Source organism: Seriola dumerili, unplaced genomic scaffold (genome assembly GCF_002260705.1).
Source record: "Seriola dumerili isolate Sdu_G_001 unplaced genomic scaffold, Sdu_1.0 BDQW01000017.1, whole genome shotgun sequence".
Taxonomy (NCBI): domain Eukaryota; kingdom Metazoa; phylum Chordata; class Actinopteri; order Carangiformes; family Carangidae; genus Seriola; species Seriola dumerili.
The window spans coordinates 10,780,830-10,804,480 of record NW_019174272.1 but is presented as its reverse complement, the minus strand read 5'-3'; the positions used below and the strand labels follow the sequence as shown (position 1 = coordinate 10,804,480).

At 39.9% G+C, this 23,651-nt stretch overlaps 1 protein-coding gene across 1 annotated transcript; it reads right to left on the bottom strand.

Moving 5' to 3' along the window:
• Positions 1–6,211: 6,211 nt before the first annotated feature.
• Positions 6,212–22,960, bottom strand: LOC111229330 (tetraspanin-15-like). Its single transcript, XM_022755620.1, has 8 exons — positions 22,667–22,960; positions 17,265–17,450; positions 14,568–14,642; positions 14,305–14,400; positions 11,999–12,115; positions 10,810–10,860; positions 9,467–9,589; positions 6,212–7,429 (listed from the first exon to the last, which is right to left on the bottom strand). Exons 1-8 carry the CDS (start codon positions 22,751–22,753, stop codon positions 7,094–7,096), a joined length of 1,071 nt encoding a protein of 356 aa, XP_022611341.1. The 5' UTR covers positions 22,754–22,960; the 3' UTR covers positions 6,212–7,093.
• Between the last annotated feature and the right edge of the window lie 691 nt (positions 22,961–23,651).

Sequence of the window (23,651 nt, the reverse complement as noted above, 5' to 3'; positions counted from 1 at the left end):
AAATGACATCAACTCTTTGTTCCTGAATAACTCCCAGTTCTTAGGAATAAATCAAGTGAAGCTTATTCAGTTGATTGTGTCGTTGATAACCCCCCCCCCCCCGTCTCTCCTCACAACTCAGAGCTGAAAAGACTGGAAGAGAGGCTATTAACGGGAGTCTGTTATAACCTAATGGAGTGGGACTGTAGAGCCGAAGAGGCGCAGGTATAAAGAGCGCTGAATCCATAAAGAGGTTAAGTGGGAGGATGAGACACAGGGGATACATATGACAAGAAGCCCCGTGTGCAGCCATCCAGTTCAAGGAATATGTAGCCTTGATACCCTGAAGGAGAAGCCTCTGGTAAAAGTATGAAAATCTGTCTTTCTACCCCACAGCACATGGAGCGCTCAGTGTGAAATTGACTGCAGATTGCTTGCTCAAGCTTTCCTTGTAACTGAGATATGTAGGTAATTCAATCAAGGTTGCTCATAGGCATGGACACTTGTCTGCATTGCTAATGTTAAAGTGGACCTATTATGCTTTTCTGAGTTTACCTTTCTTACAGTGTGTTATATAGGTTTTTGTGCATGTAAATGGTCACCAGAGTCATAAGGATCAAAGTTTACACCAAAGGGAGGAACTGTAACAGGGTAAAAGCAGGACTACTTCAGAAATTGCTTCACTTTCACAAAGGTTATTTCTATAATGCACACTTAATGTGGCTGCTAGTGTGGCTAGTGTGCACTGTGCAGGTCAGGAAAATGTTTATGTGTTGCTTAGCAACAGTCCAGTCCCAGTCCAGAACTATTTCTGTTGTCGTAGCCAAATAAATGATGAAATAAACAAACAAATCATAATCTGTTGTTTCTTATTTAACTAATAATATAACTGTTGTATAAAAGCAATATCACACAAGAGGGGGTGATGTCGTACTGAATATCAGCACGGCTGTGATTCAGTCATAGATACGAGGCCGTGATTTCCTGTTTATCTTTTAGTTTATCACTTGACTAAATATTATATATTTTTGGTCAGCAGTTATAGATTTTTTAGGTTGTGCTGATCAGTGGTGGCAGAAATAGGCTACCTTAGTGTTAGGTGAAGTCTGCTTTTCCTTGTCCAATCAAAGAAACACACTCATCTTAATAGCATGGAGTATAGAAATGATGTACACTATCTGTAGTTCTGTTCTCCACCTCTCACGACCATATGGCTGTTGTCAGAATATGCTGCTGGCTGCTGTGATGACTGGTGTGATTATAGTCATTTTCCAAGAATCCTGGAAATTGCATTTATAATCTGAGCTCAATTCATGTGCTGATTGCAACAAGTGATACTGATACTGAGTCTGCAAATACCAGAGGCTGTTGTCTGTGTGTGTTTCCTCTCCTGATTGTAACTGCAAAAAAAAACACATGTCCAAATTATCATAATAACGGCTTGTTTGTATGCGCACATCCTGCACTCAGGCCGTCAAGATTTTTTTCAGCTGACGCAATTCATCTCCTCATTATTCCACCCACTGTCTCTTGATCATCATGATGAGGGAGGAAGAGAGGTGAGAAGTGAATGAGGAAAGATGACCTGCAAGAGGAGAGAGAGCTGTGTGCATTAATGGGCTGCTCGTGGATTGAATTAATATGGCTGGTGGTGTATCTCAGCCATAGAGAGAGAACGCTCTAAGAAGGCAGTGTGTGAAACAGGGGAGGAGGGATACAGGGGAAGATGGAGATCAACTTTTGTAAACACATTTGCAGATGCAGTTATAAATACAGCCAGGTGTGTAGCTTCTTCTCCCAGCCCAGGATGCAAAGCTAAAGGGCTAATCACCATTTCAAGGTGGGCTTACAAACCATAGTTTTTGTTACTGTAATATACAGTGACTTCAGAAAGCATTCAGGTGCTTTCTTTTTTTGCAGATTTTATTGTGTTGTACACATTAAAAATTTCTAAATTTACAAAAGTATTCAGACCCTTAATTCAGTAGTTTGGTTTTTTCTTTATCATAATAATAGCTGGACAGTCCCAGACTTACTGGAGTAATGAACCTTGATTGCCACAGTTGTCCCAGCATACATCTAGGCTTTTGTCATCCATCTTGGATAATCTAACAGGTGTAATACAGTATATGCTCTGTTTAAAATTTTATATTGTGGCATGCGAGGGAGTACTTAAATTATAGTTTAACTAAAAAAAAAACAAAAAACAAAAAAACAAAAAAACAAAAACCAACAACACCCCCCCGGGGTTTAACCCTGGGAAAAAAAAAAAAAAAAGAAAAAAAAGGAAATGTGTGAATAAAGCAATAAACTAAATATTCTAAACCAAGGACAACACAAGTTTGTTTTACTGAGCAGGCAGGAGACGTGTTTCCAAAACTAAAATAAAGTCTTTTTACTTAATACCAAGATAAGAACAGGGCTTCCTCCAGGGCTGGGGCCGCTATGGTTAAGGTGAGTGAGGGGGGAGTGAAGGCGTCAACTAAAATGGGAGCACCACAGTCCACATGTAAAACACTAAGCACACACACAAGGGCAAAGCCAAAAAGGGGTGGAAGGACACTACACACAATAGGACACCATCACCAAAATAGAGGGGCAGGTCACCCGTGAGGCCCTCAGCACCTGGAAGTAAGCAGACGGAGAGGAACAGTTAGTGGAGCATGAAACCATATGAAAAGAAAAAAAAAAGGCTCGTGCCTAACCCTAACCCTATCTGTAAAGTGAGCACAGTAAAATTAGGAACTGGATGGCTATAGCTGATGAGGGCCACAACAAACATGTACATGTCCCGTCAGCGTTGTGTGGTTGAGGCACCAAGAGGAGAGGGAGGGAGGGAGCCAACAAACATTTTAGACACTGCCAGTGTCTGCGCTGTCGGATGTGAAATACGCAACAGTGGAGGAGAGAGGAGTGCAGAGCGTCTGCAGCACCTGAGACCAGGTAACCCGGAAAGGGGAAGTGTGCACCGGCTGCCAGAGAAAGGGCAGCACTAAGGGTCCCTCCCTCTTATATACGATGGGGCTCAATTAAAGGGACGGAACCACACCAGGAGTAGAGCAAAGGGAAAGTGCTCATCCTGCTACAATATTGTATAATTGTGTATCTCACACATTTAGAAGAGCTCATAGCTGATCTCCAGATTGTGTTCCACTGAGAGGCAGTCAAGGATATATTCAGGTCATGTTCCCAATCCAGCTGCACAGAAGAGTGGGCATTAACAGCCCTAAACATTAGACTATAAATGTTTGAGGCAACACCTCCTGTTTGGGTTGTCTTCTTTAAAAGCTGATCCCACTCCGAACATGAGGCTGACACAGCTGTGTCTTAACATTTCTTTTGTATAACTGATGATATTTGAGCATATGTTAAAAAAAAAAAAAAAAAAAGAACAATCTGAAAGGCCAAACTGAATTTTGTTGTTGGAAAGTTGTTGGAAAGGTTAGGTCTTCTCATTAAAAATCTGTCCGATTGCCACAAATGCCACGCTGTCAATGTCACTCAAAGACACTCCTGAAGCCTCTCCAGCTTTGCCTTGACTTTACGCTTCAGGCCATTGTCGTGCTGAAAGGTTACCTCAGTCTCTGGTCATGTGGACTCTGGAGCTGGTTTCTTTAAGGACCTCTCTGATATTTGGCTGCATCCATTCTTTCCTCAATTCAGACCAGTTTCCCTGTCCCTGCCACTGAGAATCATTCCCACAGAATGATGCTGCCACCATTGTGCGTCACTGTAGCGATGGTATTAGCCAGGTGATGAGCAGAGTCTGGTGTTTGCCAGTTTTAGTGTTTGGGGTGTTCGTCTCAGAGATTCAGAGAATCTTTTTCCTCATGCTCTCAGAGTCCTTTGAATATCATCTGGCAAATTCCAAGCTTTTACTCAAAGTGGCTTGTGTCTAGCCACTCTGCCATAGAGGCCTGACTGATGGAGTGGTCCTCCATCCAGGTTCTCCCATCTCTGCAGAGGATATTTTGAAGCTTTGTTACAGTGACTGTTAGGTTCTTGGTCACCAAGGCCCCTCTTGTCCGGTTATTCAGATTGACTCTCCTGTAAGAGGAGTCCTGTTGGTTCCAAACTTCTTCCATTTCACAATAATTGAGGTCACTGTGCTCCTGGGAACACTCAAAGCTTTAGAAATGAGGCTTTTAGTACAAATTCAAGCAGGAAGACAGGCGCTCCTATCATCCACTGATCCTCTTAGCTCAAGAACATTTAAACCACCCCATCTTTGTTGTCTCTCTCTACTGTCATTGCAGTCTGTCACAACTTTACCCCTCCACCATCAGTGTCTAAGGCTCCCATGCTAATTTGTGTCTTTCCTTTTTTACCCTTCCGCTGATCTGTGTCATGTCTATCTCAGAGGTCTGCAGAGAGTTAGCTTTTTGTCCTGACATGCAGTGTAAATTGTAGGACCTCATATACACATCGTCTGCATTTCTAAACTCTGTCCAATCAGTTCAATTTGCCACAGGTGGACTCCAGTCAAATTCTATACACATCTCAAGGATAATTAACGCAAACAGGACACACCTGACCACAGTTTAGTTCCACAGCAAATGGTCTAAATAGGTTTGTAATTGAGACAGTGAGAGAATTTTTGATTTTCTCTAAATGAGATTTTTTCTTTAAATGTTTTCACTTTGCCATTATGGGTTATTGAGTGTAAAATAATAGGCAAAAAATGTATCCATTAAAAATGAAATCTATGACAAATAAAGTGTGCAAAAATGAAGGGGTCTAAATTCTTTCTAAAACTTTGAGTTTGAGGGAATAGTATTGAAACTAAAGAGACAGTTCATCACTGAGCTGCAAAATAACTTAGTGAATAGTGTTGGGCAAGACACAGACTCAGTCGCTCCAATGTGGAAATCCTCTATTATTTGTCCAGTAGTGAAGGAAAGCAACCACACCTGTGATAACAACTACCGACCATCTTAACACCTCTGGTAATGAAAAGCTATGAGAGGCTTGTTCTGTCCCAGTTACAGAAGGAAGTAGATGTGCACAGTGAGCCTGTCCAGTTTGCATATAAAAAAACAAAGGGGGGTTGATGATACTGTTTTGATGCTGCGGCATGGCACCTACGCCCACCTTGAAAAGCCCAAAGCACATGTTGGTCCCTCTTCAGTAAAGTCCACAGATCCACAGGTTAGCTTAGCTTAGCATAAACAGGGGGAAACAGCTGGCACATACACAATCTGCTTACCAATACCACTGAAGCTCACTAATAAACACGCTGAATGTAGCTTGTTTAATCCATACAAAAACCAAAGTGTTGAAAAGGCAAATTGCAGTTTCACAGGGGGTTAAATGCTGGACTATTTCTCCCTGGAGTCTCCAGTGGTTGCCTGGCAACTGTTCCTGGTCAAGAAATAATATCAGTTTACTCATGTAACTTTCAGCAAGAAAAAAACAAAAACATTCAAACTTTAACTGTGTCTTTACCAGAACTATGAAGTTTGAAGAAGTACCTCTGAGTTTCAGTACTGTTCTCTCGTAAATTTAAAAGGCAAAAGTGAATAAATGTTGGTGAGAAATGACAAAAACAAACATCCACTCTTGTATGGTGAATGGCCATTTGAAGCTCTGCATCCTGTGCTAACAGAGGTAGTTATAATTCTACTTTGAACAGTTTTTGTGGTTCAAGGCTGGATCAGATCTTCTCACTATGCCCTGCTGGAAGGAGTCTGAGTCTGCCCAAGCATGTAACAAGTGTTTAAGTCTCCTATTTACATTTATGCAGTGATGCTCTTGGCTTCCTGATTGAACCAGGTTGGTGAACCTTTGGTTTCCCGGATACCTGCCTTAAAGTGATAGTTCTGGTTATGTGACGTGAGGTTGTATGAGGTATATATATAGTCAGTGTATTACCTGCAGTAGATTCAGATTGGTGTGCTCCCAGTTTGGAGAAACAGACAAGAGCACCAGCACGGATGTTGTGGGACATGCTGCTGTGGATGGGGTCAGGGACCACGGACCAATGGAAGAAGGTAGCCTGGTCTGATGAATCGCATTTTCTTTAACATCGTGTGGACAGGCAGGTGTGCGTGCGTCGCTCACCTGGGGAAGAGATGGCACCAGGATGCACTATGGGAAGAAGGAAAGCTGGCGGAGGCAGTGTGATGCTTTGGGCAAGGTTACGCTGGGAAACCTTGGGTCCTGCTGTTATATTATATATATATTATATTTACATGCAAAGCAGGAACACATGGCAAAAATCAGTAGACAAATTCAGCTTTATTGACAAGAACAGTTGTGCTGTTACAAGGCAGGAGCTAGGGGGAAGCTCAAAACAGTGCATAACTCAGATACAAAAAACCATCAGAGTAGCTTTTTACTGAATTTGTAGTCTTGATAATCCTTGTAGTTGTTTCTTTAAAAGATGGAAGGAATAAAAAGTTTAGTTTAAAAATGGAACAGACTGAAGTCCCCCTGATGAGAGCCTAACATGTAAACAGTTTTTTCCTTTTCTTTTTTTTTTTTTCCTTTTATTTAATTTACTTCATATACAGTACAAAACATGCATCCCATGTTATTCCACAACTATCAGTCTTACAATTTACACTGATTGCACAAACTCAAATTAAAATCATAACAAAAAGAAATAATACACAAACTGAATACATCCGTCACAGACGTTACACGCAAGACATACTTGGCTATTCCTATTTCTCCGACACTGAAAAACATCTTTTTAAGCTACCATTAATTTACACACCAAATAGTACCGTCCTCTGACTACTGGGCTATTGTCAAAACAGCCTGAGGTAAGCTTTAGCACGTGAGACATAGCTCAATTTCAAAGGCTAAAAAAATTAAATTAAAAGTGATATAATGCTATAAATCTTTGATTATGAACCGTCACAAACAAGACAAATGAAATGTTCTTAAAAAAGCCAGTGTCGCATGTTGTTCCTTTAAATTTTGCTGTAAACAAATTCATCAACAAAGTGCCAAAGTACTTTTGATCCCTTTAGCTGACCAAATTTCTCTTGATCCAATGACTGACATGTTCAACCATCAAGTAGTGCAACACAACTCCAACAAATGCAATTAATACAATGACAGAAAAAAAGGCAAAAACCCAAAAGGCAAGAAAGGGCAAAAAGACCACTCAGTGTTCCCTTTTCTGCTTCCTGCCAACGTCTACCTCGTCCAGCCCAGTGGCCGATCTGGACTGCTGCAGTTCTCGCAGCTGAGAGTGTGTGCGAGGTGGCTGCTTCTTGAGCTTCTCCAGGTGAATGTCAATGGGGTCAAGGTCGGGCTCAGAGGCAGGGACAGGCAGGTAGCCGCCATCCCTCGGTAGACACATACACCAGCCGGCGCCGGCCAGGTCCAGCTCACTGTACTCAAACTCGGACTTCTTCAGCTTGAAGTCCACCATGTCAGCCGACTCGCTCATGTCCACCAGCAGGTTCCAGAAGACGCAGCTCAGGATGATGCCCAGCAGCTGCAGGGAGACATGGGGACATCTTCATATAAACGCAAGGTCAATCTATAATTAGTTTCATTGATAAATTCATTTAACTCAAGAAATGTAAAAAAAAAAAAAAAAAAAAAAAAAAAAAAAAAAAGGATAAATGACTTTAATGTCTTTTCAATTATGACAATTTGGCATCGATTAATTTTTTGTCACTGGCTAATTTATTAACCAATCAATCATTTCAGCACTTGGCCTTAGATCACCCAGCCATCAAGACAACAAGTATGTGCAGGGAAAACAAGCACCACAAGATAATGTACAGATACTGGTGCTGATCCAAAACTTTTTCTACTTTACAGAAATGGGAGTTTTGAAATAGTTATTTTGGGCACCTCTTGTGCTAAAAGTAAAAATCTAATTCATTTCTCCACAGGCAGTTATGTGACACTTTGGATGACACGAAACTCTCCTGGGTGAGTCATTAGTACAAAAAAAAAATCTGCAGCAGCATTCTGCATATCTGGTTCTTTGTCAAAAAGTAGGTGGTACAAACATGTGTGCATTAAAACATAAAGTGAGAAGTTAACTACAACACCCAGTGTGCATTTCTGCAAGAAACATCTGACCACTGTGGTTGAAATTTTTATGCATGTGCCACAATGCCGTGTGAAAGCAACAGATTACACTGTTCAGAAAAGTGAACTCACAATCTGCAGCTTGAATCAGTTTCTTCTGATCGGTTCAAGTTTGGATGAATTCTGCTACGATAGCACCGTGTTTTATTCATAACTGCAACAACAAAGCACTTTGAATTTGGCAGCAAAGGCTCATGGGTAGTGAGCCATGCCAACCTGACAGAAAAAACATGATATCTGAGAAACAAACCTATAGAGTCCTTCTGTTATTTAGGCAGCTCCCATTTCATATCATTATATCATTCAAAAAGATATGAGATGGGAAGTCTAACAGCACAGGTGGCACAGGTGGTAATCCCTGCAGATCAATGCAATCTTGTCTTGTGATCAATTTAGTGAGGGGCTGACACCCTGAACAACAGCCATCCCTATGAAATCTATGGCATTTGCTGCATATAACAGTTAGAGATGTCCTGAGACAGTCCCTTAATGGATCAATACCAGGAGCATTCACAGGTTGTTACCAACATGAGGTTGTTTCAACTGTCGCTAATTAACACTAATTCCATGAGTTTGCTAACGTTAAGCCCCTGAGCAAAGCAATTAACTTGGGTGTTGTTGTGTTTTTGTGCTCTCTGTGCAATCACAAAGGGACTGAGTGTATTTTTAGTCCCAACAACTCCAACAGAGTGACACCTCTTCTGTCTCAGGATCTTGGCATTTAGATCAAGTTTCAATGAGAGATAAGGTCTCAGATTTAATCTGACTCTGCAACGTTGAATAACCTGATAAAAGTTATATTCTGAGTCAAGCTTTTACACGGTCCGCAGTAACCCAATATCCCCAACAGTCACGCTGCTGTTTGTGTATAGGAACACATATTTACAAGAAATCAGACTCAAGTGTGCACAAGCCACAACAACCCAACAGCAAACAATTCATGATGTTCCTGCAGTAGGTGCTTGTTTTTAATTGGACCAAAATTTTCTTGCAGCTTGTATGAGCTACAATTTATTCTGGAGGAGTAGCGCTGGAGAGAACTGATGCTGTTTATGCAGCCGTTTTAGAAAAGTAATTATAGTAATTACCCCTCTCTGAGGGGGCTGCAACACGTCTACATTTGTGATTTAGATTTGTGGACATTGTAATGTATAGTAGACAAACTCAGATTTACCAAATGAAAGTATGAAGTAAACAAACTGTCACAAACTGAGTCAGTGAAGCAAGTTTTTGAAAAGTTAAAGTTACACCACAATCAATTCATTCTGTGCTAAAAATCTGCAATGTGTAAATAATGAAAATGTGAATTAGTCTTCCACAGGAAGTGGGAAATCTACAGTTAAAATATTATGCCTAAGTTGGAAAGTGGTTGGAGAGAGGGCTTTTAGGGCAGCTGGATTTCAGTGAATCGGGTCGAGTTTTAAATTACCTGTGGCAGCCCAATGGCACAGCAGAATGCAATGGTTATTCCAATGTTGTCACTCATCCAGAGGTTGACTGCATGGATGCAGCCTCGCACGTGGATCAACTCATGAAGGTTTTCACGCTGATACTGAGGCCAGAGGGAGACAACAAGAGGAAAGTTTTCAGTTTTGGACTCAAACTATAACAGCCTCAAACTGAAAAATAAAAAAAGTGTCACCTGAAGAAAAACAAAAACAGACCGGGACCAAATGAGCTGTCGAACTGCCAAGAATTACCGGTGTCACAGCGGAACTTATACAGCTTGAAAATGCTTGAAATTACTTACTGCCAGAAAGAAAATCTTCATAACTACTTACAGAGAGTGACACAAGAGTGTGTGAATGTGTGACTGACTAACAAGCTATATGTGGGTGAAAAGTGTGCAGAATTTAGGGGAACTAACGGCAAAAATGCAATATAATATTCATAAATATTTTTCATTAGTGTATAATCACCTGAAATTAAGATTTGTTGTGTTTTGTTGGCTTAGAGGGAGTCCGCCATGTTTCTACGGCAGCCCAGAACGGAAAAAACCAAACACTGGCTCTTTCACATTTTTACGTTATCTGAGGATCCACCATAGTTTCTCTTTCACACTTGGAAAGGGAGGGGTGGTGGGAGGTGTATTCAGTTGGTTGCAATCTGCAGCCTCACCGCTAGATGCCACTAAATCCTACACACTGCTCCTTTAATGTCATGGTTAACTTTGACGAGTGAGAAGGCTTCAGAGATGAGGACTCTGAAACTATTATTATTGTTATTATATATTATTGCTACTATTATATAATGATACTAAACTACACATTTATTTGAGGTTATTTTGTATCATCAATATAGATTACTGTTTGGATTTTGTTTTCTCACCATTTTCACTCTTTTTATTGGATTTTGCATCAATATGATGAAAGTGCATTGACTTGTAAACACATTTGCATGGTTATTTGATCTACAAAGTGTTGGGGGTTAGACGTCATGTCATGTGTCATAATTTGGATATAAGATTCACATCATGAAACTGTATTTTTTATTACTACAACATAAGTCAATGTGATTAAATATGAAATAAGAGCAAAGTTAAACATAATAATCATGAAGATTTGATGAAAAAAAAATCAATAGGAACTCATGTTGTAACACCAGAAATGATCCATTCTACTCAGTGAGTATAACATCAACAAATGAATGGTTTGGTTGGAGGTCCAAAAATGTTATCATAACCTCCACTGCATCTGTGCTGTGTTGTGTTGGGACTCAGAGATACAAATGCCAAAGGACTAAATCTGTACAATAACCAGGAGTTCCTCTTACCTGTTTATCCAGAGTCCTGTAACCACATAGAGTGTTGATGACCTCTCCCATCTGTGCAAAGAGTCAAGATTTAGAGTCAGACACCTAAGGTGGCCAGGGGAAACACCATGGGGACCTTTCTGGAAGTAATGCTCCTCACAGGCAGGTATACCTGGCCCCTGCCAGCCAGAGCATGAACTTAAGCATTTACAAAATGGCTTCAGTCCTGACAGGTAGGAACTGATAACAGCAGAAACCTAGCCAACGTTCAGCTTTTCTAATCAAGCCCTCTATCTCTGGTGTATGTGTGTGTGAGTACGGGATGGTTCTGTAGTTAATTTCTCCATTTCAGCTCCACTGCTTCCAGAGACCGTATCAGTGCTTTGAGCCGAGGGACGTGGGGAGTGATACGGGGCATATGGAGAGTGGCGGGGGGCCACGAGGGACCAACACTTTATTTAAAGAGAGAAATCTCCCAAAGGCTATATACCTAAGAATTGCAGCACATCTCCTGTTAGCTGGATGAGCCACCTCTCTCACAATGAATTATGTCTCTGTAGTGTGAATAAAAAGTATTCCTTTCATTGTCATAAAGCAGAAGTCATCACGAAGTCAGTGGCTAGTTTCTGGATCTGAACCATCTGTCAGGAGGGCCTGGGATTATCTAACAGGATGGATGTCTGCAGCAGGCTGATACTGGGATCACATGGTATCAATACTCGCTCATTAACTGGTTGAAGTGGTTACTCATCTTAGAGTAGAAATCAAAAGTCTGCACAAATAGAGAGAGTCACAACTTTAATCTTTTTACAGTCAGCTTGGTGCATGTTTTCAGTCTGATTATGGCCTTCCAAGAAACTAAACATGCACTGATTTCATTTAAAACAAATGTTTGTTTAAGTGTGTGTTCAACTCTGCATTGAAGCAGTTCCCCAATAAAAGCAAAAACTACTCCCTCCAGAAATGTTAACACCGGAGAAGACAAATAAAGACATGCGGTGCAGTAATGTGCAGCATAACCTACTGTCAGTCCCAGGAATCTGACTTCCTGATGGGTTCATGTATAGTGCTAAAGACTGTCCAATCAGTGAGTTGCCTGTCAGTCCTCTCGGTTTGTTTGTATTAAGTCTGTTTGAACATGAGTCAGACTACACCTGAGCTAAAAGGCATGTGAAGGTCTGTTTGCTCCATGTGTGTTACCAGCACTCACCTTGCGGCGAACACAGCAAGTGTATGGAACCCCACAGGCCAGTGGACCAGTGCCATTGCAGAAATGGTACTGGTTGACCCCCCAGTCTTTATACTCATCCCCTCCACAACAAGAAAACTGGAAAACAAAACAGTAAGAGAAGCACGGCGATTAGGAACCAAGCATGAAAACAAATTAACATGAGCACAAGCTCAACTCTTTTCAGATCTCTTCAAATGAAAAACCCCACTGAGTTACACTGAGTACAATCCACACCTGTTCCCCCCTCAGTCCTCCCCCCACACAGGCAGACTAATTATCTTTCTGTACATCCAGCTCTTCAGAAAACTGAAGTCAGTGTCTGCAGTGGAAAACAGGTGTTCATGTGAAGACTGCAGCGGTTCTGACAATCAATTAAAGGCTGTCATTTGAAAGTACTTTGCAGAGAAAACTCAATCAAGTGTCCAACGTGTTGAGAGCTTTCCTAAACGATGAAGGACACCTCCATCTTTGTGATCGCCTGACCGCGGCTGCACGTCATTCTACCAGGCACCAAACTGGCTGTGCAGGTAAGACATTTTTACAAGCAGGGAAAATAGAAAAAAGAACGGACGCACATGAGCTAGGAGGCAGGATTTATTGCCCTCTGCTCTTGATGCAGGGGATGAAAAAACAGCGTGGATTCCTGAATAGAAAGCTTTCAAACTGTGAAAATGATTGAAGACGAGAGGCAAGAGAATATTTTCAGAGCTCAGAGTCAAACATCAAATATCCATTACAGCCATTCATTTTGAAGTGCAATAAATAAAGAGGATGAACCTGGACTGTTTATCCTTCAGTAGAGCTGATACTAATTTAAGTTCTACTGTTATAGCACAGATTAGATCTTTATCTCAAACAGAGACCAAAAGAAACATTTCCTAAATACCAGTGGCGATTGCTCTAAGACTGCAAGGGAAGCTCAGCTTCCCCTAAAATGTCAACAAAATAAGTGGTCAAATATGTACTGTTGTGTGTACATTTCATTGACTAAATATGCGCTAGAACAGGTTCATCTTTTGTTCAGAATCAGCTACTTATCACAGGTAACCGACATGACTTCCTTCTCATTCATCCCCGCAGCGCCACAGTGCTTTACAGTGTAGACGCCGAGCGTCTACTGACTTCAATGGGGAAGCATAGAGTGGGTTGTTCCACTGCAGCGAAACTAGACGCTCATTGGATAAATGCTGGGCTTTGTCCCGCCCATCGGACGCTGAGCGTCTCTGGGGGTCTATGGGGCAGTGGGCTGGCCCGGACGCTCGGCTTCTGCATGATGATTGGATGATCTGTCTGAGGCTGAGTCCCTTTTTGATTGACAGCGAAATGAGCAAATCAGCGATCTTGAAGTATAAGCATCCACCGGAGCATTTTTCAAGTTTTTCATTCCGTTGTTCGGAGTTGATCTGGAGACGTTACTGGTCCTCAGTGACTTCGTCTTTGTTAAAAACAACTAGCGTTGTGTTTGGTGACTCTCTTCTGTCACTCTGCGAATTTACATATAAATAAACGGACACATTTTATGATGTAGGCCGAAAATGAGCTTCCCCTCCTTATAAGACCGGCAGCCGCCACTGCTAAATACCCACTTTTTTCTTTTATAGCTGCAGGATGCCACAACAAGTTGTCATGAACCTTTTTTCCCTGCACTGTTTCTGCAGCTCTTCACCATCCATCCACAGAGTCAGGCACACAACACTTTATCTTTCTGCTGTTCTGAAAACTACCTCTAGATTTTCTGAAGTCTGTTTTTAGAAGAGCCAAATGACGGAGGTTGTCTCCATCATTGTGTCTTTAAGTTCTCTCATTAAAGAAACTGCAGAGGCGTAACACTATCAAAACAGCTAACATGTTTGAAAACAGCCAAATTACCCCACAGTGCTCGTCTGTGTTGGATCTTCAGAAGTTATAAAATAATAATGTACCAGAACGATTTTAAGGGGAAGTTTTTTTTGTTGGCTTTTCTAGTAAGCATAATGGAAAAACACTGCACATTTAATAATTAAGATAATCAATACTGAGATCAACAAGCATGTTGTCTCTAAAACGTGAAAAGATCAATTTGCAGCTGAACTGGCTGGATCAAAACACAGGATACCAAAAATGACTGAAGTTTACATTAAAGCTCTGTTTATAGCAATAATATCAGATCATACCATCTTTCCATGGCACCTGTATACACATTTTAAAGATAGTACTATCCTCCCATGTAATAAATATGTCTCTATGTATCTCAGCCCAATAAATTTCCTGTCGGCCCACATCCTCTAGATAAAATATCATATAACCTTTTGCTGCACATAATCCAAGATGTTTTTGAAGTCCAGATCATCGTAGTAGTGTTTGATTCCTTCTCGTATGCTGCTCTGAAACAAAGCAGACGTCTAGACAAAACAGAGAGATGGAGAAACACAGAGGAGAGGTGGTCACTGTTATTAGCGCTGACAAACATGATGCCAGTCAGAAAGTACAGCAAAGTGAGACAAGTGAGGCTGAGGGTATCATTAGGGGCGGGGTAGTATACAGGAACGTACAGGCTGTGTACACTCACCTTCTTTTCAAAGATGAGAGCCGCGGTGAGTGCGATCGCCTGGAGAAGCAGCAACACACAGAGAACACAGAGGAACTGTGGAGGAAGGAGACGAGATTCATACAGTATCCCCATGGTATATAATTAGCAACCAACACACTCAGGAAACTACTTAACATAGTCATTTACCAAAATGTGTCTGTAGAACTGACCGACACTGACACAGCAACTCCTTTTCAACACATCAAAGACACAAACCAGAACATAATGACAGAGATGTCTCAAGTTGATCCAGGAATATTTTAATTGATCATCCACCCACTGACTATATCTGTTTATCCTTTAGAGGCTGGTCTAGGGCTGGGGCCTGTCCAGGTTGTCTGTCTATCACAGGGCTGACACGCAGAGACAAAAAACCTTTTAGACTTACCTTCATTTAGTCACTAATTAACCTGACCTGCATGTTTTCAGGGATCAGTTTCAGCTAAATTAACCCTGATCAGACGCTTATCCTTCTCTACTGTCTACTCTAGTGTTGCAAAGCTGCTTGACATCTGGACTCTACAGTGCAGCATGCAAATTAGAGTGCTTATCTGAAAATATTTTGGTGAAAATATTCCTGGATTGGCAACATACACCGATTTAATAATGTAATACAGACACTGACACTTATTAGCAAAGCACAGCGTGCTAAACATTCAGGTAGCAACTTTCAAACAGTATCTATCAGTCTCACAAGAGGAAAGACTTCAAGAATGAGGACTAACTGGTTGGTTTGGCAGATATACTGTATGTCTGGTTAACTTGTCCCCTCCAGTAAAGTGCAGCACACAGCTGCTTTCCTAAGCTTTTCTATGAGAACCACTGTCTCCATGCGGTGGATAAAATGTGCCCAAATCCAGCAGTGTATCAACGCTAACTCCACAAAGAACTTCATGACATGTAACCATGAAACCGGGCTGCTGTCTGGTTTGTCTGTACTCTGCAAGCTGGTGTTAGCGCTTGGCCAAAGATCATTTATGAGTGAAGAACCTCCACTCTGTAAAACCTGATGTAAACTTGAGTGTTTTCGTGGCCAAACAAGTGATTAGTCCTCTCTAGGAAAAACCATCAGCTGATTGGGTCACATCAATTCCAGTTAAACTTTCATTCAGGTGAGTAATTGAAGCTTATTAACTTTATAGTTTTGAACCGTATTTATGAAGTGCCTTGTGGAAAAAAAGGCGTGCCAACTTTAGCATTAACTCCTGTTATTTCACTGCGTCACTTACTTCTTTCGCTTGTACTGAATTTAATTTGCATTACACTTCCTCTGCTGCTCTGTAGAGAAGCAAAAACATTTCTTTCAGGATGAATTAGGTTCTCTCTTGTCACATTTTAAGGTTGTAGCTTTGGTGTGCACTGGGCAGCTGGTTTAGGTATATACAAGATTGTCTGATATACTATATATATATATGGGGTTGGAATTGGGGTCAGAAACTCAAAACTGGGACACCCCAAAAAAAACTGCTTTTATTTATGGAATATTTCCTGACAAGGTTTTAAATAGAAAACTCAGTTAAAAAATGTATTTAACTAGTCAAACAGCAGCGAAGCAAATATCAGCACATGAAGGAACGTTATCTATATGTTTCGCAGAGAGTAACATTAACTTTATCGCTTCCTCGGTATAAAATTAGCTCCTCATCCTCTTCTTCAAAGCATAACCATAGACATCATTAACTTCCTTTTTTATGTCAAACTTTTAATCCCCTTTTTCAGTTAACGTTATTTAGCTAAAGCTAATTAGACAGTTGCATAGCAACCGTGGTAAAATGTCCCTGCTCCGTTTGAGCTCGGTTGCCGTTATTGGCAACACCAACAGCTGTGTTTTTTGCATTTGAGGAGAGAAAAAAAGGCATCCGAAGCGATAACTGGTTTATATGTTTTATGAGCTGCTGCTGTTGTGCAAACTCTAAACACGCCGTTTATCTCTCAGGATTGATGTATGTGTAAGTTTATGTACAGGACTTTTACAGTATATACATATATATTTAAACACCTATGTGTTTAGACACTTGAATGTATAATTTGTCTGTTTTGGCTGACAACCCAAATTGTCTAAAATAGTGAAACTTAAATTGGAACAAGAACCATAATTAATCAGAATGTTACCCGTAAAAAAAAAAACCAAAAAAAACAAAAAAAAACGGTTCGTCACACACACACACACACACACACACACACACACACACACACACACACACACACACACACACACACACACACACACACACACACACACACACACTGTTGATGAGGTACACCTAGCTAAAACTAATCCTGTCCAATACTACTGTCCTGCAATAAATCTTATTTTGGAGGCTGCAGTTTGTGGTGTTGTAAAACTGTATTGCATTATATGGAAAGGTGTTTCTACTATTGTGCCCACCCCATTAATATCAGTGAGAGTAGGCTAAATAATAGAAACACTTCTCTGTATACTGCAATACAGTTCAACAGCAGCACAAACTACATTCTCCAAAACGATCATACAGTTGAATCAACACCTCTCTAAAACTATTTCAATAAAAGATGAACCTTATAACCTTCATTATTGCAGGACTGCTGTATTAGACAACATTAGTTTTAGCTAAAAGTAATAAACTCCCAGCTGAGTGTATATCATGTACACAACACAACCTGCACACACTCCTCTTCCTCCTCCATCATCCCTACCATGTGCAGCAGGGTCTTGTTGTCCCGGAGGGATCCGACCATGCCCACCACCGACACAGTAAACATCACCAGGCCCAGCAGGATGAGCACCACAGCAGGAGCCAGGAAAAGGCCCTCCAGGGTTCGATTCTTCTGCCTTTCCACTTCAGCGTACACCCCCACGCACAGCACACAAAGACCCATCAGCTGGGGGACAGAGAGAGAGACAAAGAGGCTTCATGAAACAGCTGACAATCCTCAGTGTGGCGAACAAACAGTGACACTTTTTGAACTATGTATTCACTCTCACACATCTCTCTGGATGTATTATTTGTGTGAAGTCAGTGTCTGACATCAAAGGAACCTTTAACTTTATAACATTTGAAACTCAATACTGTTCAGTTCTTTTAATATACAGTGGCTTCAGAGAGTATTTAGACCCCTTTGAAAAAGGGTAAAGTCCAAAAGTAAATGCACGTTGCTCATTGTGGAAGCTTCCTTTTGCTATTTTGTGAAAGATTTTTGAAATATGGCGCAGATTTTAAACAGAAGTCGCTTGAAGATTAGATTTCAATCTCAGGAGACGATTCTGGGTTAATGTCAAATAAAAATATAACAGTTTTTGGTTGATGGAAATGAATAGACTTGAAAGTGTTGAATGTAGCTTCTCTACTTTAAGCCTTAGCAGCCAAACAGTGGTTTCACCCTATAGTGTCAAGGCCTGACACTGAAAGTTATATTTATCTATTTATTTTTGCAAACTTAATTTTTTACCATAGGACAGTGAAATCCAGTCTAATGAAATGCTTTTAAGTGGATTTGATCCTTAAGACAGGATAAGGCTCTGATCCATTAACTGCAACCATATCCACTTACTGGAATTATGCAGTGAATGAAGCGGTGGACATGTGCCCCCTCATGGCAGGAGACTCAGACAGGATTATTCCACAATGCCTGTGTGCCACAAACCTATGATGGCATTTTCAAAGTATGAAGGCCCAAAACAAAGGATGGCACCAGAGAAAATGATGTTAACAACAGTGATGTGATTTTGTCAGTGATACTGAACATGTAAAATTAAAAACAGCTGAAACAGATTTTCTTAAATGTAAATTTAGCTTTTGTTGCCATTTGAGTTTTTTGCCACTTTGATTTTTTTGGTTTAAAACACAACTTATATGGCATCACTACATCAGCTGGCAGGCTTTCAGTTTTTTTTCTTTATTCATTGATCAAATCAAATCACAATTGGATTAAATAGTTGTGCCCATGACATATCGCAGGAAATTTCCTCTTCAGATATTATGGGTCTGCGTTTTTGCAATACTAATGACACCTAACAGTATCCTGTATAGTTCAAGCGTTGATTGAGGGGTCATTCTTGCCAGCTCACAATGCACAAGAATACCTGAAATTAGTCACATTTCAGGCTCTATCTGTAAAACTTAGTATACAATCTGAATTCTTTTCCCAGTTTATTATATGTGCTGGTCTAGACGCTTTTGTTTCCAGTACACAAACCCCAGGATATGCTGAGCCTGCCCTGAATACTCACATCATGTTGGATAAAGGCTACAAAATGTGAAAGGATGACTAGGGGCACACAAAATAGAAAAATGGGGCTAAAACGTGGTGGGCTGCACCATCACAAATCAGACTGAGCTCCACAGTGCAGCCAGTGCACAGCCTTGCTTTACACTTTGACATCCAGCTAGTGGTGGAAGAAATACTCTGATCTTCTACATCTACAACATAGAAATTGTTTTTTTCAACACAATGTACCTTAATACTCAAACATAAAAATACTTGTTCAACAGGAAAATGGCACTTGAGTGTTTCGATATTATATATTAGATTGCTCAAAGTGATTCAAGTTGTGTTACATTTTTCTGTTGCAACAGGTTGAGTTGAAGCTATTTTCACCACTTTAAATACACTGTTAGGTACTTTGGTTTAGTGTATCTACCACATCCAAAGGGTCACAGGAAAACATTGGTGGTGGTGGTGGTGGGGGGGTCTACAGATGATTAATAGGTTAGAAAAGTTCTGCTGCACAAAATGTTGTTTTTTGGATTTTCGCTGATTCTTTGTCTTTTTAGTGAAATATTGGGTCATTTTAACTCTTTGGATCTTGAACAGTTAATTCAACAAAAGTATCTGTAATGTTTAGAGAGAAAATTGTACTTTGGTGGAACAAGACAAGAACGTTGGGAAATACAGGTTTCATTTTTAACACTGTGTTGTATTGCTTATCACATTTTTTAAATTTAAAATCTTAAATTGGTAAAATAACCAGAACTGCAGTTGTCAAATAAATGTAGTGGAGTATGTACAATAGCTCTCTGAGTTGTATTTGTAATAAATGGCATAGAGCAGGCCTATTCAACTCCAGCCCATCAATCAACTCCTACTGCCAAGCAGATCAATTTTTTGATTACAAATAAATACAACTTCAAAACTAAAGAAAAAAAAAAACCATTTGAAATACTGATTTTCTTTGCCACAATAAATCTAATAACAGAGCAGCCTTCTTGCTAAACAGTTTCGCCAGTCCCAGGCAGTAACAGAAGAAGTGTCTGTTGTCAAAATGTTCCCAACCTGTGTGGCATCAAATTCACAAGCAAGTTCAGTTCATCTCGAACTTTTGTATTCTCTTTGCTCTCTTCTGTTTGCCTCTTGTTGTCACTCAAAAAATTGCTGTGATGTAGCTTTGTAAAAGATGTCAGAATTAACCAAATGATATGCCAGACAGTTAACATGATGTGTAAACTACGCATTTACTTTTGATAATTTCGCAGCTTGTGTTGCACAGAAAACAGTATTATAGTTAAGTAAAGTACAAACATATAGTACTTGGGTAAATGTACTTAGTAACTTTCTACCACTGCATCTAACTGCTAAGTGTGGTGAAAAACAGTGCCTCACAGTGAATCACTGTCATGTGTCAAGTGTATTACATTAAAAAGTCTAATTAAGTCTAACCCTTTGTGCTCACTGAAAACTGTAAAATATCTTTAGGGCACATGTTGACAGATTAGCCAGATACTGTGTCACAACCCCTTTTTATATTTAGTTCATGCAAGAGCTACAAAAAGAGAAGAAATAAACAGTGTTTATTTCCCTACTATTGATTTTCGATTGGAAAAGGAAGCAATCTATCTGAAGAGTTGGGTACATCTACTTCAACTCCATTTACTGCTCTCAACCCTCCATAAAGCACTGGCACATAACTCTGGCTTGATTCCCACTTCTGAAGTTGCCCTTTCTACCTTCACTGCTGCAGTGATGAAGATAAGAATGACGAACAGACTGTGTGGACAGGGATCTAACATAATCCTGAAAAACACAAGAATTGTTAGCATTGTATGAGTCATCACAGGACATTGGAAGGACAGCATGCCTTGCAATCTAAGGGTCAGCTGGATCCCAATGATGTTCTGATGGCTGAACAGTGACACTGTGCAAAGTCACAGGGGTCCAAGTAAAAGCGAGACCTGCTCTACAGTAACTACTGATTAGTTGTTGTTCCTTCTTAAGAAGAATGAAAATCAAGCAGACCCATTCACATTACACTGGATGATGCGGAGTAGTTCTCACTGGACACCCGCAGCTTTATTCGTGTCATAAGAGTCATACTGAAATTGCATTAACCAAACATTACAATAGCAAAGACAAATTTACTTAAGTGTAAAGCTATTAGCTTAGCTCTGCAGGAGCTTCTGTCTACAACAGTAAAGAGAGGGAGAGATAGTAAAGGGGAGAACATATGAAAGGGATTCTGGAGTGCTAATGGACTCATACTGCTGAGTCATATTCAATAATTTGCTATAAGATTAATAATAATAATAATAACAATAATAATAATAATAAAAACAGATTGGTGGTGGTTCAAATTATTCTGACAATATTACTGAAGGGGTACTGTAGAGATTGAGTGGAGTGAGATGGATGAAGTATAAAACCAGACATAACATAGTGGTTTGGAAGTGGGGTGATGAAGGCTTAAGATGACTCATCTTTACTTTTTATTGGTCTGGCAAGAAACTCACTTACCCGTCCAGCATTTAAAGTGGCTGCTGGATCCAAAATGAACCCCAGCCATTTCAACAAACTAAAACATGACCACAGTTCACGACAGAAATTAGATCATTTATTGAGCTGCCACAACCAAAGTTTACATTAATTAACTAAATTAATTCATTTAAACACCAAGCTCATCTTTATCCTTGATTGGATCTGTGCTTCTCCTTGGCCATCACATTCCAAATGGCATTGAGACACCTTTGTTTATTTGAATTAAATTTAAATGTGTTCACCTGCAGCAGTTTAAACTCACTATCAGATTAAACAGTGAGAACAGTGGTGGACAGTGAAACTTTCCAGAAATAAATTTCTGTTCACTTTATTTCAAATGAACCAGAAAGCTCTGAACATGCCAGGACCAGATACAAGAAAACTTTATCTGTCAACATGTTTAAGATAACATTTAAGATCAAACTGATAACTACATGAACTGGGGATATTTAATTTTATGTCAATATATAACTGATTTTAATCAAAATATAAACCTGAATTTGTTGAATGACGAACAAAGGAGGCTTTCAGTTTGCTCATATTATCTGTCGGCAAAACTATTTACCAACATTATCATCCCTTTAACTCGATCCAACGCCCTGCACCACCGTGCTGTTTGTTAGCCGGTGATCGCTGTGTATTGTCTCAAAATCAAATGCAATTATTAATGTCTCAGTATATTGATCTATTAACAGATTGCCCACAATTCTTGTATTATGAGCAGATTAAAATTTAGGAGGATGCATGTTGTCGGAAGTGGTAATGTCTACAGTTGTAAGCTAACCATTCACAAGCTAGCTAGTATCCCGAGAATTCCACACCAAATTCCATTAAAGATATAGCAACTAATTATTCAATGGCTCAACCACACATGCACAAAGTTGTAATCATGATTTTTGACTTGTTTTTAATCAATATACTCTTCTAGTAAATACGGTATGTTTTTTATCCAACACACGGTGTTTGATGTAAATAAAATCACAAGTAAACCCCGTCACAAGCTGTCAAGCTATGTAGGTGGAAGTTCGCTGGAGTTTGAGGTGAATCAATGATTTAAATTGAAATTGTAATCAAAAGAATCGGGGTGGTTGTTTGGGATGACTGCCGAATTGTTCAGTAGATGGTACAGATGTGTAATATACCTGAGGTTATTTTCTACATAGTGTGTATGTGCCTTGGGGAGATGGTACATTTAAACGCATTTGTTTTGAATGAAGTTTGGAGAGAAGTCTCAATCATGCTATTGGGTGGTTCGTGTCCTACTACTACAATTAGCACACTGTTGCGACTCGAACTCACTTACTATGGCGCATGCAATGCTGATGTAAATCAATAGACCAGAAACTTACCGAGAAGAGCATTGAGTAGATATTTAAGGTGAATTTGATGAAGTAGTAGAAGTGGTTGGTTTTCCTCAAATCAGAGTAGGACGGCATGTCTGCTTGCGTTAATGAAGCTAGCTAACAAGCTAGCTATCCTTCGTTTAGTTCAGACGATATCAAAATAATATTAAGGAATAATAAACTACTACTAATGAAATGATAAACCCTTTTATGTGAGCTAACTAAATCTTAAATATATAGCAGCTCTCATTTCTCACATATTATTGTGGGTAGCCATCGAAACAAAACCACTTCCGTGCGGCTGGCCAGTCCACGCTTTGTTTTGACTACATTCTTAAAGGTGCAGTGCACACAACCTCATGTAGTGGGATTGAGGTGGATTTATACATTGCATTTGTGTCATTATTTTATGTCAATATTGTGTTTTATTGACACTATCATTTGTAATGTGATATTAAGACAGACGTGGAACTTGGGTAGTAATTAAACAGCATAAAACTATAAACATCCCTCTAAAGAAACTGGGTGACCATGGAAACAAAATAATAGGTTAAAGAAAAACAAAACAGACTATGAATAAGAATACTGAGGCTTGTTAACAGTATTCAATTCTTGTTGCTCTTCCCTTAATGTAACCCGAATGTAAAACGGGCTATTCAAATATCCTTGACATAAATCAAAACATACTTAAACAAAGGAAAAACATGCTTTTTAAAAGTTCAAGTGTATGGTTACTAAGAGTATTTGTAAAGCATAACTTCCAGACTCAGTGCACAGCTAATCCCTGCTCTTGCTTCAAGTTGCATCAGTTGTCCTCACCACTTGTTGGATATATTTGGCACTCTCATGACATTACTGATGCATTCACAAATAGGCTTACAAAGCTGGCCATGTGTTAGATCACCTCAGTGATCATCAGCACAACTGTTTTTTCTCCTGACATTACCAGCTTTGTGTTCTCATTTATTGTTACAGTATAGTTTCAGGTCCT

Excerpts from the sequence above, each read along its gene's own strand:
- LOC111229330 (XM_022755620.1), bottom strand. The coding sequence starts at position 22,753 with ATGCCGTCCTACTCTGATTTGAGGAAAACCAACCACTTCTACTACTTC. Across the intron at positions 10,861-11,998 it reads CTTGCTGTGTTCGCCGCAAG|ATGGGAGAGGTCATCAACAC; the intron begins GTGAGTGCTGGT and ends CTCTTTGCACAG. Across the intron at positions 9,590-10,809 it reads ACAGGACTCTGGATAAACAG|TATCAGCGTGAAAACCTTCA; the intron begins GTAAGAGGAACT and ends CTCTGGCCTCAG.